Source organism: Lissotriton vulgaris, chromosome 8 (genome assembly GCF_964263255.1).
Source record: "Lissotriton vulgaris chromosome 8, aLisVul1.2, whole genome shotgun sequence".
NCBI classification, from domain to species: domain Eukaryota; kingdom Metazoa; phylum Chordata; class Amphibia; order Caudata; family Salamandridae; genus Lissotriton; species Lissotriton vulgaris.
Genome location: NC_141696.1, coordinates 1340557756 through 1340585750, shown reverse-complemented (window position 1 = coordinate 1340585750; position 27995 = coordinate 1340557756). Strand labels below are relative to the sequence as shown.

Here is a 27995-nt window from a genome sequence, read left to right as displayed (position 1 = left end):
TGACTGCACGGCGCTGCAGGATTCAACTCCTCTTCCCCTGGCACCTTGAATATAGCGCTTGTGAGGCGTTAGGTCCCACTAGAAGCTTCAGGGACAGAAGATAGCGTACCTCTTTTGGTGATCAGGAAAACAGTGCCCACCAGGCGCTAGAGTGCAGGCGGAGCAGCACAGTCACTTCAAATATGGTGACGCTAGGTGACTCACAGTTCCAGGGTCCTACCCGTGTTAGTAGCGCCCACACTCCTCACCTCCTTGGAGTGCAGGCAGTCCAAGTATAGCGCTCACGAGGCGCTAGTGCAGCAGAACAGGCTGAGCAAAATAAGCAAACAGTGGGCACTAATCAGTACAGGACAGCAGTTCCTAGAAGCAGTCATCTCCCATAAAGTGGCACTCCTCCTGACATAGCAGTCTTCACTCCAGCAAAGGCTCTCACTGGCCCTGTGGACAGCAGAGGGGTCCAGATGGGCTCAGGGGCCAGCACACAGGCCCTTGCGGCAGAGTGCCCCCTCTCAATCAAGTCCACTTTCTGTCTGAGCACATGGCATCTCTACTGCTCTACATATACACCCCTCCTCTCACCTACCTAAAGGGCTGTAAGCTTCTAGAAGGTCCCTGGCAGTTCCAGCCTCAACTGTCACTGTGGGGGGAGTGTAGAGCACCTTGTCACTTCAAACACTAGACCGCCAACCCACCTCAGGCAGGCGGCACAAGCAGACAGAAATGGCGTCCATCTTAAAAGTGACATTTTACAAAGGTGCATTTCTGCAATGGTGGAAATAAAGGTGCGTACACCATTGCACAACATTTATTCTTTTCAGTTCATACACACCATGTCAGTAAAAAGGCTAGGGGGAAAAGCGAAAAATTTGAGGACAATAGGGGCCAAGTCCAACACTGTGAGAAACATAAAATGAAAATAACTTACAGTTATTGTCATTTTATGTTTCGTGTCCTGCTGCTTTGCAGTGGGCGGGGTGCCGGGACTGCTTTGCTCCTCTCTGAGCAGGGCAGGGGAGGAGTGGTTTGCTCACTCCTAAGTACGGAATGACTCTTTAGTCAGCGCTCTTGGCCCGCCCAAACCAGTCATGCGCACTTCACTGTTCTCCATGCAGGCTGCATTACATACTGCATGGAGAACATGCCCACCCCTCTAGCCCCTGGCTAAGCGCTGTGTCCAATCACAACGCTGTTGTGATTGGCTATGGGGAGGTAGCCTGGCTGCATGCTTCCTGTTCCTGTCAGAGATAGGAGAGCAGGAGCTGGGAAGATGCAGGACCTGGCCTCATGGTAAGTTTTTTTCATTTCCAATCCTCCTTCCCCTGCGCAACAAACAGCCCCACCCCCATGCCCTCCATTCCACCTATGAGCAATGTTGGCCATGTGCTGTATGTTTTAACGACAAGGCCATTTCCCTGCCCTTACAATCTCAGAGAGCATCTTCTTGCACTCCGCAAGTAGACCCTCGCCATAAAAAATGAGTGATGACTATAACACGTACCTCGCCTGCGCACATAATGTAAAAACACATTTGACATTTATAAAAAAAAAAAAAATCCATATTGATCTATAAAATGTGAACACAATACTTTAAAATGATGGTTCAATCTAATGATATAACTTGATAAATTCATACTGTAGGTACCAACCCACTTGACTTTGAAAGAAGCTATGAACCATTTTACACTGCACCACACAAGTGGCCCTCTTTAGACCTCAATCAAGAAGGCTCATTTAATCTCCATAACTTCCAGACTCCCAGATTGTACCTTTTTTCTATAAATACCTTTATTGGAACTGACACTCAGCAGCTGCGTTCTTGAAATCAACCTTAAGAAAATTGCACCGCATAATTAAGAAGCACTCAACAGGATATCCTGCTTTTTGCATTAACAAATCAGCAGTTTTGCTTCATTTGATTGGAAGAAAATGTACAAGTGTCCGCTAGTTGACATTATATTATGATTTCAAATGTAAGTCTTCCTCCCTTTCACTGGGATTTTGAGCTCATATTTATAATGGGAAAAGCGAAACTGCCCGTACTTGAAATAACATTGTAGTTGGCAAATATTTAGGTCTGGGTAAATATTTTGCACATAAAATCAAGGCATTTGGTATTCATGAACAATGTATATTTCTTTTGATACATAAATCAAAATTCTGTTTAATTTTTTGATTCAGTTCGATCTTACAAAACATACGGTAAAAGCGCTGCCACCTTAATTGTCAATACAGGTACACATCATCCTATAAGACTCACATGATGGGGGCTACAGGATAGCTATGTATGAGAGCATCTTGTTCTGGTGCTATGCTTAGAATCTTGCAAGTAGCGTATGAATTGCCCCCGGGTCCCATAGGTATTTCATCTTGTGTATTCTGGTTTATTATGCTATGCCGTCAACTTTCACTCCATTATCTCTTTATTTTATGTGAACCTAAAGCGTGTCATCCAAGCCCTCCATACCTTTTTTATTATGGGCAGCCCATCCCTCCATATACATCCGTCTATGCTGGCACACTCCCAAGCTATTTCTTTCGTTTGCCCGTGAGTGGTCCAGGACCCATCTTTGCCTATGTTTTGTATGTTAAAATTATGCCCAGGTTTATGGTCCTAAGCTGTATTGTGGTTGCCTACTGTTTCAGTCATAGTCCCAACACCATTCATGTTTCCTTCTGCATTGCTATCCATTATTTCTCAATAACAGAGCAACAATGGTAAAGGTGAATTTGTCCTCTAGTTCAGTCTCGCACTAAATTAGATATCTTTTATATCTCTGCCAAATACCTGCCTTTTCTTTCTCATGTGATCGATCCTATGCAAACATTTTAATTGCCCTAGTCTATATCCTAATCGTATTGAAGTGCCAGGATGTTACATCAGGGCCTCCTCTTATGCCCCATTCTCCGTCTCTCTTATATATTATTTCCAGAGTACTCTCAGGGTTTGTAAGTCCCTTTGTATGTGTGTTTGGATGTGTTTGTGTATTTTTATTGCTAGTTGGATGGGAAACACTGTGGCAGTTGCCAACGTAAAATTACAAGAAACATGTTTTTTTGTTTTGCTAATTATTTTGGAGCCATTAAACAAATCTCTATGAAACTTTCCCAAACAAAGTTCATTCACCTCAGTTCCTTTGTGGAAAGTTTCGGGCTGACCTATTGAAGTGGTCTGCGGATCGAAGACAGAAGCCAGTAGTCTTCTGTTTTCACTTTCAATGATCATGTGATCGGAAGTAGATGGAGGTGGGGGTGCACTTTGTAGCATTTAAAAACAATTAATTTTGCTGTGGCCCGCATGTGAAAAAGGGCTTCCGAGCCCGAAACGCGTCATGCACTGAGAGGAAACAAATGGTCATGAAATAAACATCTTGCCTAAGACTCGAGTGGTCCGTCTCTCCTTCTTCGCCATTCGGAGGTTGCGGGAAAATATACTTGCTGGATATATACATATATATATATGTGACGATGGGAGCCTGCTTCTCCCCCAGCTATGCGTGTTTACACGTAGGCTGGTGGGAGGAGCAGGTTCTCAACGTCATACACAGAGTGTGGGTTAATGAAAAGATCATCAAATATTTGCGGTATATTGATGACATCTTTATCTAAGGCAGGGGGAGGAGAAGGAAGCATTGGCTTTTATTGAAGAAATTAACAATAACTCCCTTAACCTAAGATTCACCTCACACATCAGTGCTACACAGATTGAGTTTTTGGATGTGAGGATTTTCATTGACAACAATAGACTACACACCACACTGTATAGAAAGCCTACCGCAGGCAACACCACCTTACACGCCTCAAGTCTACCCCCTAGGCACACCATCAGCAGTATCCCGTTTGGAGAAATGTTAAGGCTCAAAAGAATTTGCAGTTCAACCAGTGAATTTGAGAAATGTGTGAGGGAGCTACGAGGTCGGTTAAAAGCCAGAGGCTATTCTGACTCCATGTTTGATCAGGCACTGGCCAAAGCCAATTCAAGAACTAGGGCAAGTCTTTTCCCAAACGACACATCTAATAGCCAGGCCATTGAGTCTAATTCCATCACTGACCACAAACAAAATGAGTGTCCAAGATTTATTACTGCTTTCAGTAATCAGGAAAAGCAGATCAGAAATATCATCAAAAGAAACTGGCCCATTGTCCTCACAGACAATATACTAGGCCTGATGTTACCTGACAACCTTCTAGTTACTTTCCATAGGGCTCGCAATATTGGGTCTGTTTTAGATCAAAGTAGTCCAGAACTGAAACAAAAAACTACATGGCTGCATCCTGCAGCTGGGTTTTGTAAATGCTCGAATTGCAGAGCCTGCAAGTTTGGGATAACTAAAACGCATTACTGCACCCCATTTAGTTCCACGGAAGTCCCTATCATCAGCAACCACACATGCAGGACAGATTATGCCGTGTATGTCCTGACGTGCACCTGTGGCCTCAATTATATAGGCGCACGTCAGAATCTTACAACATCTTCAAGCCATTTTACACAGCGATCCTGCTCACCCGGTGGCGCGCCACTTTCTTAAAAAACATAACAAAGATTTGGACTGTTTAACTTATTATGTGGTGGGTGCGGTACCCAAACTTCGCAGAGGAGGCAATAGGGAGCTTCGGCTACGACGGTTGGAGTCGAGCATGATCCTTGAGTTCGACAGCAAATGGCCTTAACAATACAGAGGACATGCATAACTTTCTGTAATTCCAACTTTCCATTTGATTCCTGCAGCAGCAACCCATTGCCCTATCCTCTGTTCTTACTCAGCAGCATAGTGTCATCTTGATATTACTCTCTAAACTTAGTGCCTTACACCCACAGACAGTCAGGTTCCCTGCGGTCTGTGGGAATGTTCCGTCTTAGTGGAGGCTCTTTGCTGTACAGCTGAATATTGGAGCTAGGAATGGATAGTCAGGTTCCCTGTTATCCATTGCCTTATGTACTTCAGTCCCCTAGCCTTCCCAATTTAACAACAGTAATTATTTTAAATATCCAGTTTTTCTATTCTGAACCCCGTTTAGCACATTTTTGATACACTAGGTGTTTTTAATCACTTGTAAATATGATGAATTGCCTAAATACATGAATTATTTTTTATTGCTTTTTATACAACAAAAAAAGGCCTTTTGCACTAAATGTAATAGTGGTAATATGCAATCATGAAAGTATAGGGTGTTTTATCATTCACCTAAGCACTTGTTTTATATCTACGTTGCACCTTTTGCACCGCTTTTTGCACTTTAGGTATTGTCTTTATGGCACTGTTAGTAGCACTTTAATGTGTACCCGCCTTTCTTAACTCCAGCTACTGATGCTTGCATATCAAGACTACAAGGTGGTTTTTCTGTATTTTACAGTAATATGCTGTCCAATTCCTTCCATTCCGTTTATTGTTTACTTCAAGGATTTATCCAAAGAGAATACAATCTGTTTTGATGGGAATTGCATTCACGTTCGTATGCCATATGTGATTAATTTTAGATCGAATATGTGTTTTCATATGAAGGTGACAACCACATAGTATGTTGTTTGTTTCTATGGTCACATGACCTACTTAGAGGCTGGATGTAGGCGGGTTGCTAGCATTATAAAAACCAAAAAAAATCATTCAGTCTTTGCATGTGAACAAGGGCTTGCTTAGCCCGAAACGCGTCTTGCTTGACCAACTAAACTGAAAAGAAAATACCTGCAAACCGATCTGGTGGTCCGTCTCCTGCTTCGCCGGTCCGAATGGGTTGGCGGTTGCGCTGTGGAGTTTCTCTTGAATATATATATATATTTGTGTTTTTTTTTTTACATTTCTTCAAGATGATGTTGACAGAGAGAGTCCTGCGTTTAGTTGGACCCTCAAAAATATAAAAGTTCTCCTTATAGGTGATTTTGAATGAACAATGCCATATGTAATGTTCATGGATATTAGTTTGGGAGAGAAGTCTAGGAAGTGTTTTCTTCTTGCAGCTGTTGCATTGGAAACATCCTGTGGGAAATAAACCTTATTATCAGACCATTGGAGTGCACCCAATTGTTTGGCTGCAGACTGAATGTGCATAAAATCGGTGTGTTGCCAGAAAATGATAATGATGTCCCTGGGTCTTTGATGTGAATATTTAGTAGATAGTTTAGGACCAAGACAGTGGGGCTCTTTGAATATTGAGTAGGCCGTGTCCTGTCATTGCTTCCAAGTGGAGGAGTAGCTGTGACTTAATGTTATGTTGCCCACGACGCGCGTGCAGGACCCTCTCAGCAAAGCGGCCAGTGAATCCATGGGACAACTCTTCTGATTTCTTCTGCGGTAACGGAATATTTTCCTGGCCCTCCACTGCATCCCCCGACAAGTCGACTATTGAAACAAGCTTCGGAGGTGCGTGGATGAGAGAAGGGGCAAAGACAATTTTATGAGAAATTGCGTTTCTGATCTGCACTGTACTAGTGCGGCATCCTGCGGCATTATGGCACTGGTAGTCCCCTTCTATTCGCAGGAGTCAGCACGAGGTACAGGGGAGCCAACCACCACTGGGCAAGGAGGAGCCATTCAGTATTCATGTTCATGAAATTCCAAGCAGAGACTGCAGGCATTTGAGAAAGGCAGCAATGCCAAAACCGGTCATGCGAAGCTGGTCTTAATAAAGAATCCGTAAAAGATGCCCCGCCGTGTCCTGTCATTGCTTCCAAGCGGAGGAGTAGCTGTGACTTTATATATATATATATATATATTTGTGTTTTTTTTACATTTCTTCAAGATGATGTTGACAGCGAGAGTCCTGCAGTTTAGTTGGATCCTCAAAAATATAAAAGTTCTCCTTATAGGTGATTTTGAAAAAACAAGGATGAACAATGCCATATGTCATGTTCATGGATATTAGTTTGGGACAGAAGTCCTGGAAGTGTTTTCTTCTTGCAGCTGTTGCATTGGAAACATCCTGTGGGAAATAAACCTTGTTATCAGACCATTGGAGTGCACTCAATTGTTTGGCTGCAGACAAAATGTGCATAAAATCGGTGTGTTGCCAGAAAATGATAATGATGTCCCTGGGTCTTTGATGTGAATATTTAGCAGATAGTTTAGGACCAAGACAGTGGGGCTCTTTGAATATTGAGTAGGTTGTGGTCAGGAAAATGAACAACAGATGGTACAACTCTTTTCAGAAAGGAAATCATGTTAGACCCTTCTGAATTCTTAGGGATTCCTTAGAGTCATAGATTGTTTAGCTGATTCCTGTTTTCAAAATCTTTGGTAGGCATTTTGAGCAACTCTATTTCCTTTGTCAGTTTAGATACCACTGGAATCGAGTGCACCCCATCACTGATTCATTGGTCACGATAAGTTGACCATTTCTCCTCGATGTCTATCAGAGAGGCATTGGCTTCCACAACGGACGGTTTCAAAGGTATCATTTCCTCCATTATATCCTCTAAGATGAAAGGAGGAGGTGATTTGGATGGGGAATCTGAGTCCTTCTTTGGTCTCTTAACTGAAGCAGAGGGCTTCTTAGACAGCGGTCCAGATGCAGAAGTCGAGCACCCCAATCCTAGGTAGCTAGAGCAACTTAGGAACTAGGTCTCGTTGGTGAATTTTTCAGCGGGTGATGAGCTTGGCAGAGGATGGGAGAGGTGACGTTTTGTTCTTTTGCTTCAAAGTCCTACCCATATAGGCAGGATGAATAACTAAGACCGTTGATGAACCCTTTTGATATGGAAGAGGGTGTAGAGTATGGTACGGTTACTTCCCTGAGTGAGGCCAGTTGAAATCACTTTGCACAGCTTATCCAAGATATTAGGAGGCCTGCACTAGATTAACGCAAGGTTTAGAATGATCCAAAGGGCAGTGACAATGGTACAAGTAGCAGACCAGAGCACTCAGCGCAATGTACTTCAGCCAGTGGGGAGATTGTGTAAACACCACTGAAAGGGAGCAAACATGTATAGGGAAATTCCGTAAAGGCAATAGCACAATTTGAATGGTGATGCTAAGGCCCGGTTCCGGAGCAAGCTTTTCTCCCCGATGCTGCCCAGTATGGAAGAGACACTGTCTGAAAGCCACCGTACTCCAGCAATACTCCAGGGACGGCTTATGGCGTGAAACGTTAATGCACTCTGACCCACAGCACAGCCTGAAATGCAGATTTAGAACATCCTGAAAAATGTGGCAAAAACACACTGTATCTCAAAGCAGCGGATAAACATGAGGTCAAATTTGCATTGCAGCTCCTTCAAAAGTAAGAAATGGCAAACCCCTCCTACAATGATGCACCGTAAACATTTCTGTCAGGAAGTAAGCTTCAATATGGGGGCAGCTCATATTGTGCACAAAGCTGTATCGGTTGAAACATGTCTGAACAACATGAAGGTTTGTTACAAAGGGCCCAGAATGGTAGCGACGACCTTCCGAGTTTAAAGTCCGGGCTCAAAAGTAGGAAGCATATTAATTATGAGGCTTGTCCCTGAATGAACACCGGAGCTGATTGGGAGCTTCAGAGTCCAGTGGCCATCTTGCACAGCGCTTGCTATGCACTCCCAGACCACTTATTCCTACTCCATATTCTTCGTCTTCTGTATCAACAAAATGATTTTTCTTACCGCCACATCTAAGTTGATGTTCACTTAGAAAACTTATTGGGCACACAAAACAAACACAGCGGAATTACCTTTTCATGAAGCAGCCAAAATGAGAAACAATATGAAGCCATCATGTTGGAGGTCGCAAGCAATGCATAGGAGGAATGTCGGTGTAGTAAACATTTCGGTAGTATTTAGACTTTGAATTGTAAGTAAAACACCCTTTCCAATTAAAATTTTTATCAGGAGAGTGTCTATATTTTTCATAACTATGTTATGTAGCCGACTTTATATTGTGATCTTAGGTCCCATTAAAACGACCTTTTAGCAATTATTTGTCAGTGAGAGGGTGGCTGGTGCATTACAAGTAACGTTGTACTATGACCCAATAATTCTATTACTCTTTTGTGGTGGCATAATGCACCGACATAAGGAGGATTAGATGTCCCTCGAAAGCTAAAAGATCTTTGTTGGAACGTAATTGATGTTACCTGTTATGTAGTTTTTTTATCATAACTTTATTTTGTTATAGGTAGTATGATTAAGTTATTGTTTTTCAAACAAGAAAATGAATAGTTTGCCAATTATATTTGTTGAGTATAAACACCAACTAAAACATGTTCATTTATGTTAGAAACTGCCATTCTAGAGAATTTATTTGCTGCCTTAAAATCACGTTTTGTCAAGACATAGAGAGTTTTGCAGCTGCTTTCTTCATTGTTAAAGTAACAATAAGCTTCTAATTGCTGTTAAAATGTTCGGTTTCGTGAACAGAAGATTGATTCTACAAAGAGGAATAATGAAACTGGGCAGTCTGTTTTGACTTGCTCACTATACAATGCTTAGAGAGTTGATGGGTAGAAGAAAGTCAGACTGAGAAACGAATGCAGTTGGTATTCAATCGATTAATTCAATATTTTAGACGAATTATGTTAATTGTGGGAAAAAAGGTAATCATGTCTATGAAACATATGTTTTAGAATCACTTTTTTGCCCAATTATATTAGGTGTTAATAGTTTAATAGTGCACTTTCCTTATGTGAATTGCAAATTATGTATGTCCGTGACCTTAAACTGTATAACCATCCCCCACGAACTAAGATATATGACAGACATGTAATGCTGTAAACTAATGTTAAATTAACTCCATATATCGCCCTAGAAGGTATTTTTCCTTTAAGCAGATTCACATTTTAACATGGCGATTCTGCACACCGACAGTATAGATACGAAGAGCTGATAGTCTGAGATGCTCCATGCGCCCTTATCTCACTCTCGCAGGATTCTGCTTTGTGCCATTGTGAGCGTCTTTCTCTTCCTCCTTCTTCCAATCTGTGTATTTTCCCTTTCTTGCGCTCTGCAAATATCTGATGCAGAGAAAGAAGCGTCTGTCTCCAAAAAGGAGTATAGCTGGGCCCCACGAATGTATGACTTTACAACACACACATTTACAATGCATGCCTTTATAACGCAGTTTTTACATTGCAACATCACTTACAACGCATTCCATTACATCACATGACACTACATCGCACTTTTAGAAAGTATCTTTACAACGCATACCATTACATTGCATTTAAGGTAAGTATTGGATAGTATAGGAGTAAACATTACTATTCTAACTCCAAGGGGTGCAACAGTAGGGTAAGTGTTGGATAGTGTAGGGATAAAAATTACTATTCTAACTCCAAGGGGTGCAACAGTAGGGTAAGTGTTGGATAGTGTAGGGGTTAAAAATTACTATTCTAACTCCAGGGGGTGTAACAGTAGGGTAAGCATTGGGTAGTGTAGGGGTACTATGCGTTGTTATGGTATGCTTTGTAATGCCTGCATTGTAGTGACATGCGATGTAGTGTTATGCGTTGTAGTGGTATGCGTTGTAATGCCTGCGTTGTAGTGACATGCATTGTAAATGTTGTTGCGATGTAATGACTTTGTTGTCAGTGTAGTACGATGTAATGGTTGCATTGTAAAGGTTGTTTCCTGGGCCCCACCAGCAACCACCAGCTCAAATTAAGCACTGCCCTCAGGCCAACAGAAACCTTTCTTAACACAAATCTCTCAAAACCTTGAAAAAGCGATTATTTTTTCTATTCTTGAATGAAACCTGACTCACAGCCAAAATGATGCTATCAAATCAGGAATCCTCGCCTTGATAAAACACTCGTAAATATTGCAAACCCAAAGCAAACAGGCCATGAAATAGATTCTTTGTTCTGCAGAGCACGTTGACAGTCGATAATAACCTGTATATGCGCTTTAAGTGGAAGCTGTGCTGTACAGATGACTAGAGCCCATCTCAGCACATTGGTCTGCCTCCTTGTCACAGCAGCTGCGATGCTTTATTTGCTGCAATAAAGAAGGTCAGAGCGTGTGACAGTTTCATTTGGGAAAGTTTGATGGATATGATTTGTTGCACTGAGGACTCAATATTTCACTGTTTCCTAACACAGAGCCCAGCACCGCTCCGTCAGATGTGAAGGCCACGAGTATATCCGCATCAGAGATCCTTGTGGCGTGGAAACCGACGACGGACCACATGGGAAGGCCGCGGGGATTTGAGGTATGGAAAGATACGTTTTGTGAGTCAGAATATTCCAAACAAGCATTGGCAAAGCCAGTAGGTCTCTCCTATGCAAGAGCTACTGGCCTTGCATAGGCCAATTTTATTTTATCCATGTTTTACACCAGCGTGGCTACTGTTCAGTAGAGTAGAATGGCAAAAATTAGAGTAGAGGGTCATAGAGTGGAGTGTGCAAAAAGTGTTGTGTATTGGAGTGGCACGGAGTGGAGTCGACTGGCGTACAGTGGAGTAGAGTAGAGTAGAGTGGACTGGTGTCAAATACACTGGCGTACAGTAGTGCAGAGTAAAGTGGCATAGAGTGCAGCTGCATAGAATTCAGCAGTGTAAAATGCAGCATTATAGAATGCAGTGACAAAGAGTGCAGTGGCGTAGAGTGAAGTACTGCATAGTGAAGCTGAGTAATGCTGAGTAGAATGGCATAGAGTGCTGTGGCAAAGAATGCAGCAGTGCAGAGTACAGTGGAGTAAAGTTCAGTGGTTAGAGTGGAGTACTGCAGAGAAATGATGTAGAGTGGAGTTATGCAGAGTAGAGTGCTGTGGAGTGAAATGTGCAAAGAATGCAGTAGTACAGATTAGAGTGGTGTAGAGTTCAGTGGCGTTGAATGGAGTGTTGCAGAGTAGAGTCCCATAGAGTCCAGTGGTACAGAGTGGCATACAGTGCACTGGCATAGAGTAGAGTGATGTAGAGTAGAGTACAGTGGCATGGAGTAGAGTGGCGGGGAGTGCAGTATTGCAGAGTAGAGTGTCACAGAGTGCAGTGTTGCAGAGTAGAGTGTCATAGAGTGCAGTGGCTTACAGAGCAGTGGCATAGACTACAGTTGTGCATAGTAGAATGCAGTGACATAAAGTGCAGTGGTAAAGTACAGTGGCGTAGAGTAGATTGTTCCAGAGTAAAGTGGAGTGGTACAGAGTAGAGTGAGGTAGCGTAGAGGAAAGTGGTGCAGGATAGAGTGCAGTGGTGTTGAGTAGAGTGGCATAGAGTAATGGTGTAACAATTGTGTAGAGTGCAGTGGCATGGAGTGCAAATGTACAGAGTAGATTAGAGTGTCGTTCAGTGGATTGGCATAGCCTGCGGGGGCCTAGAGTGGAGTGGCGTAGAGTGGAGTTGTGCATAGTGGCGTGGAGTAGCCTATACTGGAGTGGTGTAGAGTGCAATGGCCAGGACTGCAGTGGTGTAGAGTAGAGTGGCATAGAGAGCATTAGTATAGATAGAGTGGTGCAGAGTAGAGTGGAGAGACATAGATTATAGTGGAGCAGAGTAGTGTGCAGTGGTGCAAAGTGCAGTGGCAAGGTGTAAAGTGAAGTGGTGCAGAGTAGAGTGCAATGGTGTGGAGTTGGTGTCGAGTAGAGTCGAGTGGCATAGAGTGGTAGCACACTGCCATTACAGAAAACACATCTTCAATTGAAATCAACATTACATATGCAGACATAGTTTCACGGATAAGAGTATACAGTGCACAAACTATAATGTGTGAAAATCTCATCACCTAGTGAATTGATTTGTTTTGATGGTTCTAAAATATTTCTTTCCACCACACTTCAGAATTACCAAGAAATGTGCTTCGTTTGGGCTTTTCTAATTCTGCACAGTTCATTTACAGACATTTACATTTTGTTGTGTGCTAGAAAACAAATTAACATTGTACTGTCTTCCTCAGGCAGCCCCCTCTTCTCCCCTAGACAGCATGATTGCCTCATAAAGTATCTCACTTTGAGGTCAGAGAAAGTAAAGCAAACACCAAACTCCCTGGAAGGGAAAGCATGACATTTGACCTCAGTCTTTGAATGCACAGCATATGTCACAACACAAGAACAAGGTTTAATGGCTTGTTTACAGAAATCGAGAGATTACAGTAAATAGGGTTTGGGCAATGTAAGGGATGAACTTGACCTGGACAGCCTAAAACAAACAGTGCCAGCAAACAGTAAGCAAGCAAATGTGAGTTGCAAAACTCAAAGCCAGTGGTAAACAAGGGTGAAATTCATTCCCCGGGAAGCTTTCCGAATTGGTAGGCTTCTTCCTAAGAATTAACTATGTTGGGCAAAGTGACGTCCATCATGCAACTGAAAGTAAATCACAGTTTATAACTGGCCCTTCTAGCATATCCATGGGTGCAAAAGAACACCAGCAGTTAACTGGCATGCTCATCTGAATTACTCCGTGCTTTGTCCTTAAAAATAATCTTAATGAGTGCACAATAATTTATAAGATTTCTAAAAATAATTTCGACATTAAAGCATCTAGAACAATCAGTAAAGATGAGTATGTTCATTTTCAGAAGGAAACAAACTTTAAATTCTTCTAAACTGCAAATCAGTGTTTCAACTGTGAGAATCAAGCCAATATTTGAAAGTGCCTACATGATTCAAGCACTGATCAAATAAAAAGTTTTATTCTAGATCTAGCTAAGAAGCTGCAGTGCGTGCTTGTGCTACTTGTGCATAATTACAAAGTAAATAGAGGCGCCGTGTATACAGAAAAGAATGTGGGATGTGTGCTGCCTGTACATGTAGGGTGACCTGAATTTTAAAGCCCAAAACCGGGACATTATACTACAATAGTAAAATAAGGACTAAAATGTTGCTTCACCCAGTGCACAGAATGACAGCGCTCCTCAGAATTTCAGGAGGCAGTAAGAACATAAATATAATGCAATGTTTACAGCCAGTAGGATACCTGTTAATTAAAATGCTTTCTTATAATAGCTGCTAACTATCCCTGCTTTGGAAAACATAAAAATACAGATCCACCTTTTTTCAGTCGACCCCCTCTAAAAACGGGGACATGAGCTAAATGTCCATAAATTAGCCGGGACAGCTGTTTAAAAAACAGAACTGTCCTGGCAAATTCATTATGCCTGGTCACCCTATATACATGTTTATTATAGTGGCATCGAAAAGAGCCGAACACAGGATTGTGAGGACCTGCTGATGACATGCAATACTACACCCATAACAGTGGGGTAGTGAATCTTCAATCTTAACTCCTCCCACCTCCCCAACTCCCCACCCACCTGAGGGTGGAAGGACATGTGAAAAGAAAGAATCTTGAAGGAAGGAAATGCGAAAGGAAAGGTGGGAATAAGGGGTGTTTTAAAGAACAAAGGAAGGAAGTGTGCAAGGCTGGGTGAATGGAAGCGCTGATGGACGAAAGGAAGGAGATATGAAGAAGGAAATGTGAAAGGGTGGATGGAAGGAAGAAAATATAAAAAGGACAAAAGATGCGAATGAGTGAGGATGAGTGAAAAGAAGCGGCAACTGATGCATGGATGGAAGGATCAATTGGTTAAAAGATGGATGGAATGAAGGAAACATGAATTATGGATATGTGAAAAGAATGAACTCTGAATAGAACAAAGGAAAGAAGACTGTAAGGATAAATGGATAGAACTGCCAAAGGTTTAAAAGAAGGATGTAAAGATCAATTTGTGAAAAGATTGAAGGAAGACTGAGAGTGTGGATTCACAGACGGGTGAAAGGAAGAACGACTGAAGAATGAAAGGAAGGTTGGTAGATTGGTGATCAATATGTGAATCGAATATGGATGGACGAATAGTGATTGGAAAGTTGAAAGGGAAGCTTGATAGGTGAAGGGAGAGTTTGATGGCAACAATGAATGGGTAGGTGAAAAAATGAATGGATTGGGAGGATGGAGTGTTGCCTACAGGGATGAAGAGAATCTTTCCAGGGAGGATTGGGCTTGTTTGCTTTTCCTCGCTCAGCGTCACTAGGGGTTTGGTTCCAAGTGAGGCAATCAGTGATCTTGCTGCTCCCATCACCCACAATGTATTACTGTTTGTGTCATTCAGAAAGTCGTTGGAATGCATTTGGTACACGCCTAGCCCACTTGCCTTTGGATACACCAATAATTATGTGAAAAGTCAGTGGACAAGCCCCAATCAGTGCATTGCAGGAAGTATGGATTCCATATAAATAAAAATAAAAAAATAATTCTAATAATTCTAGGAAGAAATTGTAACCTTATAACATATTTCCATTTTATAGAGCACAATATGCCTAAGTCTTTTCATTCTTAATTGTACTCATTGTGCATATTATGCTCACAACATATCTTTAAATAAATGGCCGCAGAGCTACATTCTACCTCACTGCATAGCCGTATCAATTTAAAAGTGAAGCTCATAAACACCTGCAGGAATCGTTAACAAGCATAAATTAGGCACATGTATTAGCTTAAATTATGCTTTCTGCATAATACATGTTTACCTCCAGTGTGTTGTTTTGGTTTATCTTTTTTTTTCTTGCGCCCTCGATGAACAAATACCAATCTTAATGTTTGCCAATGACTGTCTTATTATTTCTAAGACCCCAAGTGGTCTGCAAAAAGCACTTGGGATCTTTGAAACATACTGCACTGACCATGGCCTGGAAATTAACGTCTCTAAATCTAAAATGTATGTCTTTTAACCAACACAAGTCATTCAAAGGAAAAGTCCTCATGAATAACCTACCCCTGGAGCAAGTAAAATCGTTTTCATATCTAGGTGTTGCCATCCAGCATGACCTACGATGGAACGAACAGGTTGACCTGGCCACCCTTAAGCATAGGCAAATCGCAGGGGCATTGTCCCGCGAATATGCAAAATCCCTGACAAAACCGATGGCACCTGCAGTTAAAGTCTATAATGCAAAGGCCGTGAGTGCAGCACTTTATGGGGTTGAGATGTGGGGACATGGGAACCTAAGTAAGCTAACGGCCTCTGAAAATAGGTTCCTACGAAATCTTGTTATGCTCCCACACAGTACCCCCATGGGCCCGGTTTTACAGGACCTAGGCATAAAACCAATTGAGATTAATGCAAATCTCCGTCCTGTATTGTACTGTAGACGAACATGGGTAACACCGCAGTTGAAAATATTCGCTATGGGACTCCTGGACATTATTAAAAGTGATGTCTTTCCCCGGATAAAATGGCTCTCTGGAATTAGAGCGGTTCTCAGAGAGCTGGGTCTGGCGGAGACATGGGAAGACCCAACCAAGGCTGTGTTTCCATCAAAAAAGGTCATCAACGGCTTGTACTGGGAGATGAAATCTTCGAAACTTTTAAGGACCATTCCCCCACTTTCACTAACAGGGGTGTTTATGGAGTTCAAGGATGAAACTCGTTTCGAGACATTCTGGGACGACATAACGAAGCCACTGGACAGAAAACTTTACTTTCAATTGAGAATTGGTAGTATACCTATCAGATATTTCACATCCAGATGGTCTAATGGTGGAAGTAGCTCTTGTCCATTTTGCCTAGATCTTAAAGAAACAGTTAGCCACTTACTCTTTGTGTTCCAGGCCTACTCTGCCCCGCGCAGAGTTTGGCTGCGACCCATGGCTAAATTATTAGGCACTCAGAGTGGAATCGTGGCTACTAGAATTATCTGTACAAACCCAAGCCCTGTAATATATATAGCTGTGGCGAAATATTTAGGATGGGCCTGGATTATCAGAAGCAAAAAATGTAAAGGGGTAGGTCTTTCAAAATGCACTTTATACATGAATACTTGATGTATCTTAACCTGATTATTTTTATTACTATAATGAATTTCTTGTTTTAAACTTTGTATAAATTTTAACTCTATTTGTATATAACAAATTAACATATGTAATGCTTTTATGACTATGTCGAATAAAGCTTGTTTGACTGACTGACTGAACAAATGCTGCAGATTATGCAAAGCAAGTTTTGTTTTATTTCAGGAGAACAGCTCTCTTGTTAGGCTTCTGAATTTGTCTTTGATAAGGAATGGTATTTGCAATAACTAAGGTAGAGTGTAGATAAGTGCATTTTCTGAAAAGTGACATTCATTGCAAATAAAATGTGCATTTGAAAATCAATTAAAAGCTTAACGTTTGATCAAAAAATAAGGACTGCTACTACAACCAAACTTTTCTTGCCTGTTCTTAAAACAGAGGCCCGAAATCCTGTCTAGCTAATTCTATTTCTTGCTCATTATTACTGGGAAGCAGGGTCAAGACTGATTTGCATATGGCTGGATACACACTGGGGTGGCAAGGTGAGCAATAAATCGAGGGTTTTAACCCAGATCTGTGACTGGGGTGGATGTTTGACAATGTTCAGCATTCCGACCATCATCTTTTTGCGTTGCTATAGTCGCTTTAACTACAAAGGGTATGACCAGTCGTGGGTCCTGTGCCTGTGCTCACTATGCCTCTGGATTCAAGCTAGCCTGGCTGATAAGGGGTAATACCCCGAAACTAGTCCCAGGATGCTTGTTTTCTGGTCCAGAAAGGAGCTGGCATGGCAGTTTGGGCTGTATTGTTCCCATGTGGAGCAAGGTCAAGACTGATTTGCATATGGCTGGGTCCAAACTGGGGTGGCATGGTGAGCAAAAATACGATGGATATAACCCAGATGTGTGACTGGGGTGAACGTTTGACAATGTTCAGTATTCCGTTCATCATCGTTTTGTGCTGCACTCATAATTAATAGGCCATGTCTCTATCCAACAGCTTTTAAAATTAATGTTTGTTTTCTGTGTCTTGTTACAATGCATTCATCAAATGTTTGTTTTATGATTGCACTAAAACCCCTCAACAATCCAGGCCGAATTCAAAGATACGTGCGAAAAAGTGGTGGAACGACATACACACCATTGTATATTCAACGTTGTTATATACCCAGACTCCCACTGGTAACTTAATTAATACATTAACAATGTTCACCGAATTCTTGCATTGTTGTTGTTCTGTTGGATTAGTTTCTTCACCTCCCTATTTCAAAGAATCATTTAAAATGGCAAACATATCAGCTTGGGTCCTGACGATTCTCTAATAAAAGTCTTTTTAATTCCACATTGCTTCACCTGTACTCACTATGAGAGTCGTTGAAACAGGCTCACATAAGTTATATTGATGCAGGCTCCTCCCTGGTTAGATAATTTTCTGTATGTATGACCGTCTCTACAGTAACAAAAGAATATCTTGTATATCGCTACTTGGACCGAACACCAACTGAGTAGTCACTCAGACTGCCAGGTGTCTGTTAGGGGTTTTTGTTTTCTCCCTAACTTGGCTTCTTGTGACCAGAGCTGGCCTCTGGTGTCTAACTTGGTCCATCCCTTCTCAAGACCGCCTGTGCCTATCCTCCCCTTCCTGCCCTCAAAAAGCGGTGTTCAGTGTCCAGGACATCTGTCTGCTATTCCGTAAGATGCTCTGTCTGTGTGATATAGTCAAGAGTTGAAAATCCATGGAGCTAAATGTTTTAAGTGGCTTGGCACCCTGACCTCAAACACCATGAGATGGAGCTGTCAAGATAGGTCAGCGCTGGATATGTTTTCCACTTCAGGATAGCATACATTTGGTCACTGGCTGGAGAAGAATAAACAGAGGAATAATCAATCAAATCAACATCTTAGCCTACGACAAAGACTTCTTACATCTTTCATGTTTGGCTCTTCATTAAAAGAATAAGCAAATCATGAGTCAACAAAGCATCATGCAGGGACAACCACTTTGCCCCGCGTTAATAGTAGAATTGAAATGCAGGGCTATCTTTGTCCAAAGGATAATTGAAGCATTAGAAAATAATTGCTTTCAATGAGATTTGTCTCCTAATAAACATAAAATCATTGTTAAATGCCCACTGTCCTGGTTACTAGCCATCAGCCACCAGCACTTGCCGCAGTTGTTGTGATCTGGGGAGCGTCGGGAGGCCTGCTGTTGACCGGGCCGTCCGGTCTGAGGAAACTTCATTCCCCATCACCCCTTGCGGCGCTTCACGCCGCGTCTTGTATCCAGGGCACCAGGAGGTGCTTAAAAGGGGGCCAGGGCTCCCGCAGAGCGGGACGCACGCTGGCGTGCCCGGGCTAAGGGCGGGCCCGTCTGCGCCCATCAGCGACCGGAGGAGACTGGACTGGGCCACCCCCCTGAAATCCAAATTAACATCATAACGTGTGTTAAGGACTCTTCAACCAACACTGGATAACGTAACAATTGACTGGGACTTGTGAATTAAAGTGCTAACTTATGTTTGATAAACTGAAAAAGTATGAGTTCGAATAGATGCAAGGGGGCTGACAGCACTTTGGATGCCTTTATTATTAGAGCAGAGTCTCTCTTAACTCATGAGATACAGATAGCAGAGAGGCATCTCTCGCTTGACCCCTCTAAACTAGCTACATATAGACAAACAAGCCTATCAACCATTAAGGCTATAGTACAGTCACCTAGGTTAAGCCCAACAGTGATTGTTCACAATGAGCGAAGCATACTAACCCCACCGATACCATCTCTAGTTTGTTTGAGTGACATGGAAGTTATGGAAGATGGCCCAAATAAGAAGGGCATGGCAACTAGGTAACGAGCGCCAAGGGTAACTGAAGAACTAAAGGAGATGGGGCAATCGTTAAAACAGAGACAAACAAATGGGCACATGAAAGCTAAAATAAAGAAAGTAGAAGGGCAGAAGCGCATGGTAAATCCAAACCCTAATACCGATGAGCAACTTGAGACTGAAAGCCAGAACAGAACAGTTAGCACGCAGACAGAGAAAGATCTTGGCATGCATCCATCCTCTTTAGAACAGACTTGGATAACTTTTGAGAGCTCCATAGCATCAATGCTAGAAGCTACACTTGGGATAATGTCAACACAGATTAGCGACCTAATGGACAAGAAACTTAGCCCAATAGGAATAAAGATAGAGCAGTTGAATAGTGCAATAGAACAACTAAAAATTAGTAGTAATACCGTCCACATTGAAAAAGCTACAAGGACATATCCATTATCACAAGCAGAGGGATTGCTAGTAGAGCAAGCCAAAAGGAGTACTATGTCCCAAGAGTCATTACCAGTAAATCATACGTTAAAGTTGATCAGCAGGGACATAGGCCACTTAGGTAGAATGCGGAATACACAAGAAGATCCAGGAGGGTCTCAAAATAGCAACACTACACATATAATCCCTAGTGTACCTGAAATCCATATTGGCCTAAGTCAAACACACAGCCCCAAAGGGACTGACCCAGTACCTAATAATGAAGTCCTAGGATCCCCTCGCCTGCCTATTAAAAAGGGCACATCCTTGATCAAATCTGGACTAACAGTCTGACTGTAACTGCCCCTGTCATGCTCCCTTGCTTATGGTCTGACCATTACCTAATTAAATTTACGCTAGCCCACTCTACCATCAGGAAAGTCCTGACGGTCGCCTTAGATAAGAAGGAATTTCTTGACACGCTGTCACCCTGATATCAACTTATCTGAAGCCAACTTATCTAGCTGTCTGCTTGCAGCCAGTAATATACATGCCCCACTTAAGAAAGTTAAACTTGCCCGCCGTGCAGAGATGGTTCTCCACTGAACTTAAATCTCACAAATTGACCCTACGCCAACTAGAGCGGCAATAGCAATGTAACTATGTCCCAGAAATGAAGCTCCAGCATATCACAGAGCTGAAAAAATAAAATACATGAAGGCCATTCTTACAGCTAAAGCTACCCATTTCTCCTCACGTATCCTCAATTCTAATAAAAGCTCCATAGAAACCTTCACTATCATGAACGAATTGACGAACTCAGCCAGAGTCCTCCCTCAGGCCACCCCCACCCAAATTCTTTGCGACTCACTTAATGATTACTTCATTGACAAAATTTCGACCATCAAAGCTTGTATTCCCAAACACCCCAACACGATTTCCCCGGCTCTCTACAAAAACAAATGAACATTTAACAGTTTTCCTACCATTAGCACGGAGACCTTCCTGGAGCTCCTAGCCAAGGTCAAGTCAGGAGCCCCCACTGACTGCTGCCCTTCTCACATATTAAAACATTGCCTCTCCATTTTCCCAGACCCTGCCCTCACCCCCCTCAGCAACTCTCTCTCATCTGGGCAAGTCCCCAAAGCCTTCAAAGAGACTACTGTGGTACCTTTCCTGGAAAAACCTGGAGTCGACCCCACCTGCATGTCTAATTACTGCCCGATTTCCTTGCTCCCCTTTTTAGCGAACGTTTTAGAGGCAAACGTGGCTAGATGTGTGATCTAACTTCTTGGAACAGTCCAATTACCTTTAATCTCATCAGGCGGGTTTCCGGCCTGTCCATTCGACTGAATCTGTAATATTAGCTGTACTGGATACCCTCCGGGACTGCGCAGACAGTGGCTCCCCACTGGCCCTGGTACTTCTGGACCTTTTTGCCGCATTTGACACAGTCGACCACACTATTTTGGTTGAACGTGTCAGACAAGCTGGCATTCAAGGAACAGCAGCCAAGCGGCTAAGCTCCTTCCTGGAGGACAGGTCTCAGGATGTCCGTCTAAATAAGATGTTAGCCCCCCAAACAGAGAATCACCTGTGGTGTCCCACAAGGCTCCTCCCTGTCCCCCCACCTGTTCAATCTTTATATCCTTCCCCTGATTCAGTCCCTCAGAGACAGGAAGGTGACGGTCTTCACCTACGCTGATGCCCTTTAACTGGTCTTCATGATCGATAACACTGACAGATCAAACACCGATTTCCAGACTACTATGAGGCACATCCAACTTTGGATGGACCAAAACCACCATAAACTGAATCCTGGAAAGACTGTGCTGGTACTTACACAAGACAGTCACAAGTTCTGGGGCTCGCACTGTTGGCCGGCTGAGATGGGCTCCCTGCCTTCTCTCTTCTCCTCCGCAAAAACTCTCGGAGTCACACTAAACAGCGATCTCTAACTTAAAACACAAATGGGACTCGTAGAATCCAAATGTTTCTTCCAACTACAAAAAATCTGGAAGATTCTCCGCCTTCTCACGCAGGAAGCCCTGACCCAGGTTGTGATAACCACGTCCATATACCTGGGCATGCCTTTCTACCTGCTAAAACGGTTGCAGCTGGTCCAGAACCATGCGGCCACACTGATTCTACGACAACCCAGATGGCAACCAGTCGCTCCCCTGCTAAGGAAACTACACTGGCTTCCCATGTCCCAACGCTGTACCTTCAAAACTGGATGCCTGATCTTTAAATCTTTGCACAGCAAAAGTCCAAAATTTATCAACAACTTGATACTCAGGCATACCCCTTCCCACAACCTACACTCAGCCCACTCTCACTCCTCCAAACCCCTTCATTTAGGCGGAAACGCATAGGAGGTTGCAGATTTGCCACTCTCGCCCCCAGACTTTGGAACTCCTTTCCCCTAGAGATCCAAGCCTGCTCTGATTTAATGAAATTCAGAAAATCCCTCAAAACCTGGCTTTTTGAGCAAGCCTAAAACTGACGATCTCCTGCGTAACGACCTTTGCCTTTGCTCCTATAGCGCCATGAAACCGACCGGTGTACACGCGCTTTACAAGATATTCTTAACATTAATATTAACATTAACATTAGGCCTACCACCGGCCTCGTGCCCATACGCACTAATTTTAGTTGGGGTCCCACCTCTTAAAAGAGAGCAAAAAGAATCATGGCATAATCAACGGAATAAGACAGTTAACTGGCTTTCCAAAAATAAAAAGTTTCACCCCTCAAACATGAAAGACATCCTTATGGTTCGTAGGGTTGGGTGGATAGAGAAATCTCCAAAGAATATGTTAGGCGATTGTGTAGTAGTACATTTTTGGCGACCACAGTTGGTACGCAGAATACTAAATACACGCAATGAGACTGCCCCCCAAGGCAGTTGTATCACCGCCCTTACACTAGGTTCTTTCTACAGACCCAGACTTGAAAATGTTTATAATATTGATGGCACCCAAGTAGCACTCTCAAATAGGTTCCAGGGGTTATCAGATCTAAATACACTAGATTGACAACAAAAGATATCATATCAGATAAATACTAAACCTGGGATCATCCGGCAAAATCATAAAACGGTTCAAACTTGTTTAATAAATGCTCAAAGTCCGGAAGTGCCCCAGTAAAAAGAGAGCAAAAAGAATCATGGCATAATCAACGGAATAAGACAGTTAACTGGCTTTCCAAAAATAAAAAGTTTCACCCCTCAAACATGAAAGACATCCTTATGGTTCGTAGGGTTGGGTGGATAGAGAAATCTCCAAAGAATATGTTAGGCGATTGTGTAGTAGTACATTTTTGGCGACCACAGTTGGTACGCAGAATACTAAATACACGCAATGAGACTGCCCCCCAAGGCAGTTGTATCACCGCCCTTACACTAGGTTCTTTCTACAGACCCAGACTTGAAAATGTTTATAATATTGATGGCACCCAAGTAGCACTCTCAAATAGGTTCCAGGGGTTATCAGATCTAAATACACTAGATTGACAACAAAAGATATCATATCAGATAAATACTAAACCTGGGATCATCCGGCAAAATCATAAAACGGTTCAAACTTGTTTAATAAATGCTCAAAGTCCGGAAGTGCCCCAGTATGTCCCAGTTTGTGGTAGGACACAGGAAAATAAGCAATACCGGGTGGAGGAGAACATAAGTACCATCCAAGGCAATCTCCTAGAGATTCCATCCGACCACATGATTAATAGTATAATACCTGAGATATCTAATTGTAGCATGAGTAATAATCTACATCCAGGCGATGAACCAGGTTTACGGCCGGAAATATGCCTTATTTCATGGAATATAGCAGGCCTTAATAGGAATCTCAGAGATATAAAATGGCATGAGTATATAGAGCAGGGCGATATCTGTCTTCTTTAGGAGACTTGGGCATTAGAGGTTCCTCAAAGAATAGCATATAAGACATTTAGGGCCAGATGTAGGAACCTAATTCCGGTCGGTAAAGGCCAAAATTACCGAATTTCAGCCGTTACCGACCGGAATTAGGCTTTTAAGATGTAGGTGGCCAAACTGTAGGATTCAGTAATTTACTGAATCGGTAACTTAAGGAATCAGTAAATTACCGAATTCTTAACATACTGATTCGGTAATTTACTGAATCCTTAATGTAGAGAGCACTCAAGTGAGTGCTTTTTACATTTAAGGATTTGTTATTTACCACCAACTATTAGTTGGTGGTAAATTCCGAATAACTTTCAAAAAGCTATTTTTAGCATTTTATTCAGTGCCTTGTGGCAGACCTGCATGCCCTTAGGGCATGTACGTCTGCCACATGTGCACCCATGCACTATACAGGGGTGCAACAGGGTGTCAATGTGACACCCTGCCACCCTTGTAGGTCTACCCCCTATAACCGATTCGGTATTTACCGCCTCAGTAATTCTCATTCATTCCTATGGGCCTCCAGGCCCATAGGAATGAATGGGGAATACCGATTCAGTAAATACCGAATAGGTATTTACCGAATATTACTGTTTCGGTAAAATTTACTGAATCATTACCTACACATCATTTACTAATTCTAAAATACCGAATCGGTAAAATTCCGCATTTTAGAATCGGTAAATGATATTTATCTACATCTGGCCCTTAATGTGCAAGCCATTCCATCATCTAGAGGTAGGCCATCGGGGGCCTAGTTATTTGGGTGAGGATTAGTCTTGAAGTTGATATAACCCAAATACCCTTACCATCGCACAATATGTTCGGGATTAAAATAACTGCAAGAGATGGAAAAAAGATATATTTAATTAACATCTATAATAGACTGAGCCCAGCACATAAGGAATCACTAGTGATGGATCAACTTGATTCCTTTTAAACACACTAGAATCCAAGGCACCGGTAATTGTTGGAGGGGATTTGAACTGTTGTTTTGAACCAGTGGTGGGTTTTGAAAACCTTTTTGAGGGTTAAGATGCAGCAAATAATAGCCCCAACTTAGAAAAAGACAAGCGTGTGCAGTGCACAGTGGCGGTGGCACAAATTATGAAATTAACTACAGGGAATGGATTAGGATTTTGTAATGGCCGTCTACCCTCGGATAGACTGAGTGTGTATACATTTTGTAGAGGCAAATCCAGGAGCAATATAGATTATATAATGGTATCGATGGAATTATGGCCAGTTGCCCTGGACCTAATAATAGATCCTAGAACCGAGAGTGACCACGGACCGCTACAACTGGCCCTCTCAGCGCAGCTATTTCTCCCTGTGACTTCATGTAGTGAGGGAAGCAATTACCTTGTGGATGAAACCCTAGTAAGTAACAATCGCCGAGCTCTTAATGACCGCATATTCTAGGGAATAGCCACTCTTTGGAATGTATTTATAAAACCTTAGCGGATATTGTTTTGTCATATATTGATAAACTACCTGACTCAACCCTAATGTCAGAGTTACACAATGCTCTTGTAGACGCATTAAATCCATCGGTGAGTAAAATTCCGAAGGTAGGTAATAGAGGCAAGCAAGATGAGAAATTAGGAATTAATCCTTGGTATAACAAGGAGTGTCGCGAAGCAAAGGCTGAATTAATAGTGGCAATAAAAACCAACAATGTAATTTAAATAAGGGAGAATAGGACCAGATATTAAAGAACCCTAACTAAAACAAAACTAATTTGGGATGATAATATTTGGTCAGAATGAATAAGCGCAGCGAAAACAAAAGACCAGCTAAGCTTTTGGAGGCTAATAGCAAAAGGGAACAGGTCAGGTAGGGATACTAACGATCTTTTCCTCTATGCTAATACCTGCGTTGAACATTTTACCAGTCTCTATGCAGTGGTAGAAACCGATCAGCCTAATATTGATGTTGATCTAGCATTAAACCCAAGGATTGACAATCTACATTTTAGTTTGGAGGAAACTATTTTGGCCATTGACGCTGTAAAGCCTGGGAAGGCCCCCAGTCCGGACAAAATACCAAGCAACCTGTTAAAGCATGATACTAGTGTTTTGGGACCATATATTAATTGTCTATGCAACGCAATAGCCTCGGAAATGCTAATCCCCTAGTCATGGAAAGGGGCAGAAATTGTGATGATTTTAGAAAAGGGCAACCGCTATGACCCATTGAACTACAGCCCAATCAGTTTAATTGATATTTTACAAAAGATTTACCCCAGGCATATTTTAAATAGACTAAGTGACTGGATAGAAGAAGAAATGCTCTCACAATTCCAGGCAGGATTTAGAATTAAAACCAGCACAATAGATCAAGTATTTAGATTGATGTGCCTTTGCTGGAAGTATTTAAATCTAAGAAAGTGCCATTTGTATATCGCTTTCATAGATCCGAAAGCTACATTCGGCTCAATACCTCAGAATTTATTATGGGATTCGCTAAAACCTCAAGGGGTGCTCGGCAAATTGCTCGTACAAATCATGAGATTGCTCGAGGAAAATTTCACAAAAGTGAGATGGGGACCACGGGGCGAACTCATGAAGCGAATCCCTGTAAGAAGAGGCGTGCGCCAGGGGTGTATACTGGCGCCCATCCTGTTTTCTTTATATGTAAATCCCCAATTATCTGTATGGTTGCGAGAATGATGCTCCTAAGTTGGGCCAATATTACAACAATTGGTTCCTTCGGGTGTACCACATTTCTTTTTACTCACTCATAGTTATATGTAGTGTATCAAGTAAAATACAAAAAAGATCAGAATCCCACACCAATCATGTATTTATGCACTATTTTATGAATTATAGTCATTCATAAATACTCTTTGTAATTTTCAAGAGAAGGCTGTACAATACGTGAATAAAGTGCAATTTTGTGACATTTAGTGCTCAGTGCTGGCGGCGCAAAAGTGAACAGAAACGATACAATACTTATATACAGGGAAATATACAATGATTCAACTTTGGTCTGTGCAATCTCACATATACCACTGTATACTACATAGGTCAATTTTCATCACAGGGTATTGAAAATACAGATCCAGCTATTCGTCGACGTTTCAACCCTCTAAGCGCGCACATGTGGCGTCAAACACAGGTCTTCATCAGGACTGGGAGGGAACGGAACAGCCTTCAGAAGAAATCAACTGTAAAGGTGGTGTAGCTTGAATAGCTTGAACTGCGTGCGTCTATCGGTGGTGCGTGGATTGCTCCCTCGATGGTTGTTCTTATTGAACCGCTGTGCCAACTTTTATCCTAACTGGGTATTTGGATTATTCTTGTACCCAGTCGTGCTTCAACATATGCTTTGAGGAGCCAAGGGATAGCACTTTAATTAAATTTGAAATGCTGGAGGAGAAACCTCTTCCTTCATCGCGTGGTCGCGACTGCATTAAATGTGCCAGCCTTCTCTTGAAAATTACAAAGAGTATTTATGAATGACTATAATTCATAAAATAGTGCATAAATACATGATTGGTGTGGGATTCTGATCTTTTTTGTATTTTACTTGGTACACTACATATAACTATGAGTGAGTAAAAAGAAATGTGGTACACCAGAAGGAACCAATTGTTGTAATATTGAGTAACTGCCCAGGTTCTTAGGGATACTGGGTTAACCCCTTTGGAGATTTCACGCTCCTAAGTTGGGGAGAGATCCGGTGCCAGCATTATTATTTACTGATGACACAATAATAATATCACAGACCCCCAAATGATTACAATGTTTAATAGACCGTTTTTATACATATTGCATCCTTTAAAGACCTTGAAATAAACTCCAGTAAAACCAAAGTATATGGCAATAAATCTGCATAGATCTTTTAAAAGGAATCTAGTATAAATAATGAAAAGCTAAAGTATGTGCAAAGTTTTAATTATTTGGGTATTACCCTAGATACAAAGATGTGTTGGAAACCACAATTGGAAAAAACAAGATAATTCTCCTCCAAAATACAGTGCTGATAGCCAAAAAACACCAAGGCAGCATATCAAAAGCGGTTTTACCAGCCTTGGAGGTTTTTAAACAAAAAGCACATTCAGCCTCCATTTATGAGGCTGAAATCTGGGGTCCCTATTGTAATATTAAGTCTCCCTATAAGAACTCTCCTGATCCCAATTACCATGGATCTGAATGTTAAACGCACCGACCACGTCGCACTATTAAGACCACTC

The 27995-nt window shown here is 42.1% G+C and overlaps 1 protein-coding gene across 2 annotated transcripts in view; it reads left to right on the top strand.

The window, feature by feature from the left end:
* Nucleotides 1-27995, top strand: part of CNTN5 (contactin 5) — a 3039905-nt gene that overhangs the window by 2901111 nt on the left and 110799 nt on the right. For both annotated transcript variants that reach the window (XM_086935289.1, XM_086935290.1), the window contains one exon: nucleotides 11005-11114. In XM_086935289.1, coding sequence (XP_086791415.1) covers nucleotides 11005-11114 — 110 coding nt within the window. The remainder of the gene's footprint in view (nucleotides 1-11004; nucleotides 11115-27995) is intronic.